The 10,007-nt window shown below is 59.2% G+C and overlaps 1 protein-coding gene across 4 annotated transcripts; it reads left to right on the forward strand.

Annotated features, from left to right (window-relative positions):
* Nucleotides 1–748: 748 nt before the first annotated feature.
* CDC42EP1 (CDC42 effector protein 1) lies at nt 749–9,803 on the forward strand. 4 transcript variants are annotated; one of them, XM_012458912.3, is made up of 3 exons: nt 749–814; nt 6,539–7,277; nt 8,576–9,803. In XM_012458912.3, exons 2-3 carry the CDS (start codon nt 6,815–6,817, stop codon nt 9,217–9,219), a joined length of 1,107 nt encoding a protein of 368 aa, XP_012314335.1. In that variant the 5' UTR covers nt 749–814; nt 6,539–6,814; the 3' UTR covers nt 9,220–9,803. The 4 variants fall into 4 exon arrangements, with proteins under 4 accessions (XP_012314335.1, XP_012314334.1, XP_012314333.1 ...); XM_012458911.3 differs by lacking the exon at nt 749–814 and adding an exon at nt 3,496–4,689; XM_012458910.3 differs by lacking the exon at nt 749–814 and adding an exon at nt 3,496–4,326.
* Nucleotides 9,804–10,007: the final 204 nt, after the last annotated feature.

The following is a 10,007-nucleotide window of genomic DNA, read 5'->3' on the forward strand; positions in this document are numbered from 1 at the left end:
ACTCCTAGGTGCTCTTAGAGCAGAGAACACTTAACACATCTGATGTTATTATCTATCCCACTTTCAGATCTGGAAACTGAGGCACAGAAAGGTAAGCAGTGACTGAGGCAGGACAGGAACCCAGGCTGTGGCGCTCCAGGGTCCCGGCCCTGACGGCCACTCCACCTCACTCTACCAGTGCCTGCGTGGCCTGCGCCCCAGTGTGGCTGTCTTCCTCCTTGGCGCCGCAGAGCCTGGACCGGGTGGAAGGGAATGGGAATGGGGAGGAAGGGAGTGGGCATCCCAAGCTTGTAAAAATCAAGGTTTAAAGGCCCAGGCATTCAAGGCCTCAGATCGAGCTTCACGGTTCCCCAAACTCCCGCAGGGAGCGGCTGGAGGGCTCAGGAGGGAGGAGAGCTCATCAGGCCTGGACGCCCCAAGGCCACGCGGGGAACCAGTGGGGGAGGGGTTGGCGGCCGGGGACCGGAGTCGCCTCCCCGGGGCAGATCGCGCGTTCCCCAGCTGGCCGTGTCCGGGGCGGCGAGCAGAGGCCTGGCCTGGCCCCCCCGCTGCCGTGTCCCCCTTGCCAGCTCTCGGCAGCATGTACGGTGCCGGGGAGAGGTCCGGGCCCCGCCCGCGGGCGGGAGGAGAGGGGCGGGAGGCGGGAGCGCCCACACCCCGCCCCTGCCCCCGGATCCAGCCCGCGGAGCCCGCGGCCAGGGCGGCGCAGACCGGCCCAGCGACTCTCCCGGGCTGCCAGCCGGGACGCGCGGCCGCCGCCGCTGCCGACGACGAGTCTGCCCTCGTCCCGCGCCCCCGGGGCTCACGGAACCAGGTAACAGCCGCGGCGCGCGGGTCCTCCAGGCAGGGGCCGTCCGTGGAGGCCGGTGGGTCCCGGCGCCTGCGGGGGCTCTGCACCCTCCTAGGCTCCCGAGGCCGGGACGGGGAGGGGACCCGCCCGGGAGAGGCGCCTCCGAGAGCGCACGGGAAGGCCCGGCGCGGCCGCGGAGCCGCGCGGGGAAACTCCGAGCTTTCGGGCTGTCGTGCGTTCCGGGCGGGCGGATGGGGCGAAGATCGGACGGGGCTGAGTGGCCAAACTGCGCGCGGAGGGGGCGAGCCGAGGGGCCGAGCGGGGGCCGTCTCCGCGCCTTCCTGCGCTGGGGAAGGAAGGGCCGGGGCAGAGGGCGGGCGACGCCGCGGAATGTCTCCCCTCCGCCGAGGCCCACGCGGAGAGCGGGAAGTGGGGGGTGGGGGGCCCGGGGAGATGGACAGGCACCCTGCCCCCTCCCCGACCGCCGCATTCCAGGCTGGAGCCGCGGATGAGGTCATCCCGTCCGGTTCCCCTCTGGCCAAGACAGCCGGCCGTCCCCTTCCCCCGCGGAGCGACCCTCCGCGTCCTGAGCCCGTCCCGCCAGAGAATGTGGGATGGCCGAAGCCCTTCTCGGACTTCCAATCCCGGCCGCCCTCCAGATCGTTCTGCCTTCGCCCCAGCCGTGCCAGACCCGCGACTTTCGAGGCCCTTTTCCTAGACCGGGAAACTGAGGCTTAGAGATGAGAAGGGACTGGTCGGAAGGCCGCAGCAGCAAGAAACGTGGCGCGGGGACCCGAGACGCGGCCCGCGGCCGCTCCGCCTCGTGCGGTCCAGGGCTGACTGATTCGGCTCTAACTCGGGGCAGTGGGCACGAAGCGCGTCTCCTTCCCACTGTCCCTGTCGCTCCCTAATGGCCCACGGTGCCCCCCTTGGAATACGGAGGACCGGGTACCCTAGCGCGACTGGGGACAACTAGCTACCCCGTTCTGGCTTCAGTTTCCCCATTTCTCCACCTTGAAGCGTCTGGACTTTGAGGGGCAGGAGAAGCCAGCCCCTCGGGTTAACACCTTATCCCAGGGGCCAGCGCAGGTTTGCGGGAGCTGCGGTAACCAAGACAGGGACCCGCTGTCCAGCGGTTGGTGGGGGGGAGGTGTCACCCAGCTGGATGCCCGCAAGAAGGGGGCTGTGTGCACCCGAGCAGAGGCCTCCAGGATGAAACGTGGGGCCCTGGCCAACCCTGCGGCCTGCGGGTGACCCCCAGGTGAATGCCAGGCTGCAGCCCACCCCCATGCTCTCCTTCAGAGCCGCCCCTGGCCTCCCCCGGAGCACATGTGCATCCACAGCGGCCCCTGTTGGCCCGATCCCGGCTCCAAAACTTGTCCTTGTGTCATTCCCACCCCTGAGTGAGCTCAGGCCCTGCGCCCAGGCCCTGACTGTATCTACATGGTAAATATAAGGACTCCAGGGACACCAAGGCTGTGTGGTGACCTCCTTGCCCAGGTCACAGGCACCGAATCTGCAGAGCTGGTTCTCCTGTCTCCCAGGCCTGCACCGCACCCCATGCCTTGCTCAGGACTGGGCATCCAAGCCCTCCACCTCCCCTTCCCTATTCCCCATCACCTTCACCCTCACCCTGGGGCATTTACCAGCGATGTTGGTCTGTGACTGAGGGTAAATGCCTCCTTTCTGAGCCTTGTTTTTTCCATCTGTAAAAGGGGTGATCTGAACACTAACGGGCGGTATTCCTGGGCCGGTGAGGGGAGGTGAACCTGGCAGCAGGACACTTGGAGCTCTGCTTACTCCAGTGTCAGGTGAGGCACACCTGATGGCCAGCAGTGAATGCCCTGTGGTTGGCAGCAAGTGCCACGTGGCTGCCACCAGGGGTCCCTGGAATGAGAGATGTTAGTGTAAAAGTGACAGATTAGAACCCCTGGCTGCCCTGCTCCAGCATCTGAGGGTTTCATTATATTTCTACCCTTACAACTCCCCTGGGAGGGAACTGCCTGTCATTTCCACGTGGGAAGACGGGTCCCAGGAGCAGTGCCCTGCCCTCAGCCCCATTGTGCCGCAGGGTCTCTCTACTACAGTAGGCAGGGTGGAATGGAGGAGGGGTACTCTTGGGGGGTGCCCAGAAACATTTGAAAGATAGGATCATCACAAGATTGGGGAAGAAGCTGGTCCCCCAAGTCAAAAGTGACCATGGGGGTTCAAGGAAGGGGAGCCCCTCTTGCTGGGAGAAGAGAGGTCCTGCCTTAAGAAGTCATGGAGGCCAGGCGTGGTGGTTCACACCTGTAGTCCCAGCACTTTGGGAGGCTGAGGCAGGAGGATAGCCTTGAGTTCAGGAATTTGAGGCTAACCTGGGCAATGTTGTGACACCCTGTCCTTAGAAAAAGTGGGGAAAAAATTAGCTGAGCATGATGGTGTGTGCCTGTAGTCCCAGCTACTCAGGAGGCTGAGGTGGGAGGATCACTTGAGCCTGGGAGTTTGAGGCTGCAGTTAGCTGTGATGGAGCCACTGCACTCAGCCTGGGTGGTAGAGTGAAACCCTGCCCCAAAAAAAAAAAAAAAAAAAAGAGTCTGGTCGCAGTGCCTCACGCCTATAATCCCAGCACTTTGGGAGACTGAGGCAGGTGGATCACCTGAGGTCGGGAGTTCGAGACTAGCCATGACTAACATGGAGAAACCCCAACTCTGCTAAAAATACAAAATTAACTGGGCATGGTGGCGCGCACCTGTAATCCCAGCTACTAGGGAGGCTGAGGCAGGAGAATCACTTGAACCCAGGAGGCGGGAGTTGCCGTGAGCCGAGATCACGCCACTGCACTCCAGCCTGGGCAACAAGAGCCAAACTCAGTCTTAAAAAAAAAAGAAAAAAGTCAGGGAGCTGGGGTGGGGGCAAATGGGTGAGGCCACATGGCAGACCCTTCTGCACAACATTTTACAGCACAGGAACACCCACCCCACCCCCATTCCTTCCCCCAGAGACACATCCTTAGATCCTGCTGGGCAGGGAAACTTGGCCCTGCCAGGAACCTGTCCCTTAACCCTGGACAGTTCCTCCTTCCCTCCGAACCTCAGCGCTCCCTGTCAGATGGGCCACCCTGCAGCTTTGTGGGGTTGTTGGAGAATCAGATGATATCATGTGTTGGCCAACTGTGGAGCGCTTCAGAACTTCAGCAAACATTCCATGAGGACTTCGTGGTGCCGGGGGTGCCAGGGAGGGAAAAGGATGATTCAGAAGCGCCCCCCACCATCCAGGGGGAGGAGTTAGGGTTGGGGGAGGATCAGATGGTGGGAAGGGAAGAGAATGCAGTCCGAAAACAAAGCAAGCTTTGTCCTATTGCCTTCTTTGTTCTTATCTTGTTATTTAACCTATTTTGAATTTCAAATAACATCCGAAGGGCAGTATTGAGATTTTTATGCTTGGAGGAGGCAGCAGTGGTTTATAAAAAAGGAAGCAGGCTGAGCCACAGATGTAAGTGTTCTTGTTAAGGATCATGATTGGCTTTTATCAGCTGAGGTCCCAGGTCTGTGTAGGTAAGTGACTTGCCCAAGGTCACAGTGTGAGGACACCGGGTACCCAGCCTGCCCTCCCACTCTCAGAAGGGGTTGGGGTGATGTTTTGCCATGCGGGTTATTGCAGAGATCTGTAATTCACCTGGCATTAATTTGGCACTTGCTAAATGCAGAGCCCAAGCTGGGTGCCTGAGGGAGGAAGGCAGGAAAATCCAGGCGGCTGCCCCACCCTCCCAGTGCGTTGCTGATCTCAAAAGGCGAGACTGGGTTCCACAAGCCAGTCAAGGGCTTACGTGAGTCAGAGGCTTTGAGTTCAAGTCTCAACTAGCTCTAGATCTGACCTTGAGCCAGCTTGGCCCTCTCTGGGCCACAGGAAAACCAGAGGTGAGACCGAAGGATCACTGGTGCCCTCTAGCCTGGACTTGGTATGATACTAGAAGGAAAAGTTTGGAACAAGCGATCCTTAGAGAGGCTGGAGCTGGGGAGGATATGTGTGTGTGTGTATATATGGTGGGGGTGGGGAATCAGGAAGGGAGAGATGGGCAAGAAATAGCTTTTGGCACCAGCTGAGCTTTTTCCAAAGCTTGTTCCCTGACAACAAGGCTCCTACAGCAATTTGACAAACTGTGATAAAGTCTTTTCCTGCGGGTCTTCTCAGAGCCTTGAATATGCTCACGCATGGACGGGGCAGCTGAAAAAAGCCACTTTTGACCACAGAAAGCTCCAGGAAGCTCCTTGAAGGTGGAGGGTTCAGAGGAGCCTCTGCTCTGGCTGTTTACCCAGCTTCACAAAGCCTTGGCAAGGTGTCCACTCCCTCCTGGCATCTCTGGGTGGCAGAGGTTTTAACGCACAGAGAAGGGAGGTGACTTACTCAATACTCCAGCAGGAGGCAATGTAGCCTGGGACTCCAGGGCTCTGGGATGTGGGGCCTGTTTCCTATGATGTAGCCTCAGGCAAGTTACTTCACTCCGTGCCTCAGTTTCCCCTCTCTAACATCGTGCTTCCCTCAGGAGTATTGTATGGGTTTAAACGATGACGCAGGTGACGTCTTGGCACTTAGTAAGTGCTCATAAGTCGACCCTGAAGAATGAGTGCTTTTTTTTTTCTTTGAGACAGGGTCTCTGTCGTCCAGGCTGGAGTGCAGTGACACAATCACGGTTCATTGCAGCCTCAACCTCCCGGGCTCAAGTGATCCTCCCTTCTTAGCCTCCTGAGTAGCTAGGACCACAAGCACACACCACCACGCCCAACTAATTTTTTTTTAATATTTTTGTTGAAACTAGGTCTCATTATGTTGCTCAGACTTAGAATGAGTGCTTCTGTTTTTTCCTGATACACAGCTTAAGCGTATAGCTCGATGAATTCTTTGTCCCCTATTCAGTCAGTACCTGCTCAGACACTGCCATCATTCTGCTTTCTGATGGCATCGATTGGTTATGCCTGTTCTTTAATTTTTTTTTTTTTTTTTTTTTGAGACAGAGTCTTGCTCTTTTGCCAGGCTGGAGTGCAGTGGTGCAATCTCGGCTCACTGCAACCTCCGCCTCCAGGGTTCAAGCAATTCCCCTGCCTCAGCCTCCGGAGTAGCTGGGACTACAGGCATGCACCACCACCCCAGATAATTTTTTGTATTTTTAGTAGAGACAGGGTTTCACTATGTTGGCCAGGGTGATCTCGATCTCCTGACCTCGTGATCCACCTGCCTCGGCCTCCCAAAGTGCTGGGATTACAAGCGTGAGCCATCTCACCCAGCCTTTTTTTAGGTGGAGTCTTGCTCTGTCACCCAGGCTGGAGTACAGTGGTGCACTCTCAGCTCACCGCAACCTCTGCCTCCTGGGTTCAAGCAATTCTCTTCCCTCAGTCTCCCCAGAAGCTGGGATTACAGACATTTGCCACCATACCCGGCTAATTTTTGTATTTTTAGTAGAGATGGGGTTTCTCCATGTTGGCCAGGCTGGTCTCAAACTCCCGACCTCAGGTGATCCACCTGCCTCAGCCTCCCAAAGTGCTGGGATTACCGGTGTGAGCCACCAAGCCTGGCTGTGTTCTGGAGCTTTCTATACACAGACTCACTTGAGTCCCGTTGTGCCTGGCTTCTGCCCCGCATCGGCCAGACCCCTCTGTCCATGTGGTTGGGTGTGATCGTGTCTGCCCACTTCAGCTGCCCACATTTAGACCCCGGATTTCCGCCTCTGCCCCATGCCTGCCGTCACCACCCTTTCTGTCTTTCTTCCAGGAAACCACCTGGGCAGGAGAGAAGCCGACCCCCTTGGGGGTGCTTTCTCTGTGCTTGAACATCTACAGCTGCTTCTGAGGGGCTGGGAGCCTGGCCCCGGGAAGAGACAAGCCATGGAGCCCCCACAGCCTCAGCATTCAGGGACCTCACCTTAGGAGAGCGTCATCCACAGCTTCTGCCGGGGCAAAGGAGCTGAGCACCAGTCCCCAGCCCAGCCCACCTCCCTCCCCCAGCCCCTGGTGGGCATGGACTAGTGGCTGTGAGCCGCCAGAGCTGATGCCCGGCCCCCAGGGGGGCGGAGGCGCCCCCACCATGAGCCTGGGCAAGCTCTCACCTGTGGGCTGGGCGTCCAGTTCCCAAGGAAAGAGGCGGCTGACTGCAGACATGATCAGCCCCCCGCTCGGGGACTTCCGCCACACCATGCATGTGGGCCGTGGCGGGGATGTCTTTGGGGACACCTCCTTCCTCAGCAACCATGGTGGCAGCTCCGGAGGCACCCATCGCTCACCCCGCAGCTTCCTGGCCAAGAAGCTGCAGCTGGTGCGGAGGGTGGGGGCGCTCCCCCGGAGGATGGCGTCTCCACCTGCACCCTCACCAGCTCCACCGGCCATCTCCCCCATCATCAAGAACGCCATCTCCCTGCCCCAGCTCAACCAGGCTGCCTACGACAGCCTCGTGGTTGGCAAGCTCAGTTTCGACGGCAGCCCTACCAGCTCCACGGATGGCCACTCCAGCTACGGTGAGAGCCTGGGTTGCTGACCCACTTTTCAGAGGCTGCGGCTGAGGCCCAGAGGGGTTCAGGGGCTCCTCAGGTCCCTTGGTCTCACCGCAGAGGTCAGGCCCAACCCCCACATCATAGATGGGAGGGGCTGCAGAGGTGGGAACAGGCTGACTCCCCGAAACACCCCGGGTTGAGAGTGAGGGGGTGGAGTTTGAGTTCTAGCTGCCCCTCACTTGCTGTGACCAGGGCAAGCACCTCCTTGTCTCTGGGCCTCGGCTGAACCAGTCAACCACCTGTTCCCGCCCCCTTAAACCACATGTCCGAATGATATTACGGAGACGTGAAGGGCCACCTGGGCTCTGGATTCCAATCCAGTTCTTCCTGATTTCCAGGAAGTCAACTGACTTCTATAAGTTCAAGTCCTCACCTAGATAATGAGTCTCTGGGGTCATTGCTAAGATCCAGTGCCAGGAGAGGCCCAGGGGCTGGTACACAGTTGGTGCTCAGGACACTGGAGCAGTTATTGTTATTTGAACTTGGTTTCCTGTAACTCAACAAATTTGGAAACCCACTCACAGAGACCGCAAGCCAGGGACCTTCCTGCCCAGCCAGAAGTGCCACCTTGGCTGTTAGGGAAGAGCTCATCTGGGAACCATGGGCCCCTGCTGCCACCTGGTGGCCACTCCCTGCCTTGTGGCTTCACTCCCACATGGGGCAAATGCTCTAATGCTCCTGCCCCAGGCGGCTGGCTTCTCAGAACGCACTGAGGACCCGTCCACAGAAACACAATTATGTCTCAGGTCTGTGGTCCTGGATGCAGGAGCTGGACTAGATGACCTTGGGAAGGCATGTGTCTGTCCATTTCTATGTAGTCAGACCCTGACTGCTAGTCCCATCCTGTGTCCACAAACCAGCCTCGTGCTCTGGGTTCCTCTGCAGCCATCGGCCAGCATCATGGCAGGGAACTAGCCATGGCCGAGTTCACAGTTGGGACTGAGAATCAGGAGATTTGAGCTCCATTCCACCCCGTCAGACTTCTCTGGCCTTGGGCTAGCCCCTTCGCCTCATCCCACACTGAGCCTCACTTTTCTCATCTGCAGAGTGGAAATGAGGGTGACGACTTTCAGTTCAGGATAGACAGGAGATCACACAGGAGACCATGGAGCATATTATATTGGAAAGATGGGAGAAACTAAGGCCAGAGAGGGGAGGGGCTTGCCAGAGGCCGCACGGCAAGCCAGGACTGGTCCTGTCTCCCCTCCTTAATTCCTGGCGAGGGACCCCAGCTCTGAGCCCATTTCCCATTTCTTTTCTAGGCCTGGACTCTGGGTTCTGCACCATCTCCCGCCTGCCCCGCTCAGAAAAGCCGCATGACCAAGACCGGGATGGTTCCTTCCCCTCTGAGCCGGGACTCCGCCGCTCTGACTCTCTCTTGTCCTTCCGCCTGGACCTCGACCTTGGGCCCTCGCTCCTCAGCGAGCTGCTGGGGGTCATGAGCCTCCCGGAAACCCCTGCAGCTGAGACCCCAGCCCCTGCTGCAAACCCCTCGGCTCCTGCTGCAAACCCCCTGCCCCCTCCTGCAAACTCCCCAGCTCCTACTGCAAACCTCCCAGCCCCTGCCGCAAGCTCCACACCCCGTGGACGCTGTCCCAATGGGGTAACAACCAGGTTGGGCCCAGTGGTGGAGGTGAAGGCCAGCCCAGTGGGAGGGGGTCCCCGAGGACCTGCTGACCCAGCCCTCAGCAGGCACTGGGGAGCAGGCTGGGGTGGCGACCCCCACTACCCAGATACGCGGCGGGAGCGGGTGGAGGTGCTGCCCCAAGCCCGGGCCTCCTGGGAGAGCCTGGACGAAGAGTGGAGGGCGCCCCAGGCAGGCACCAGGACCCCGGTGCCCAGCACAGTGCAAACACACACCTTCGAATTTGCGGATGCTGAAGAGGATGATGAGGTCAAGGTGTGAGGGGCTGGGGCCTGTTCTTGGGGCCCCACCTAGGTGCAGAGCCAGCCCCTCACCTAACAGTTGATTCCTGCCAGACCAGAGAGGGGAGAAGCCGAGTTGCCCCAAGTTCCTCCCCGCCTCTGCAGGACAGATATGGGAGGAAGGACAGGGACAGCCAGGCTTGCTCTGGGACTTGGATGCTCCCAGGGGCCTGCCAGGCTGACCACCTCCCCCCACTTGCCACTCTGGACCTAATAGCTGTTCCTTAGGCCCCACCCCATGCCACCCCCACCAGCTGGAGGGCCCAGCCTCACAGTGTGGCCTTTGTGCCAGACCAAGCTGTCCGTGTGGGGTGGGGGGCAGGGAGTATACCACACAGGGCCATTGTCTCACCTCCCAAAGGGACTGCCTGCCCTCAGCTCATCCCAGAGTGTCCCCGCTGCAACTGTGATATCCCTATCCCAGGCTACTTCCCCAACCTCCCTGCCCCAGCCTCCCACTTATCCCAGGAAGGTCAGGTATGACCTCAGGGGGAGGAATGCCACCTGCCTGTATACTCCAGACTTGCCTCTGGGACCTGATTAAATAAGGCTGTTTTGGTAAAAGGCGTCCTGCAAGGCGTCCTGCACAGTGCAAACACACACCTTCGAATTTGCGGATGCTGAAGAGGATGATGACGTCAAGGTGTGATCAGCATCCCCTCCACACCTGCTTAAGAACTCCCCCCTCCAGGGAGTTTAGAAAGCCACGGATCCCCCATCGAGGCCCCCAGCAGGGAAGGGTAATGAGTAACCAGGCTGGAATGCCCC

Source organism: Aotus nancymaae, unplaced genomic scaffold (assembly GCF_030222135.1).
Source record: "Aotus nancymaae isolate 86718 unplaced genomic scaffold, 86718_ANA_hifiasm-v0.15.2.pri h1tg000076l, whole genome shotgun sequence".
NCBI lineage: Eukaryota > Metazoa > Chordata > Mammalia > Primates > Aotidae > Aotus > Aotus nancymaae.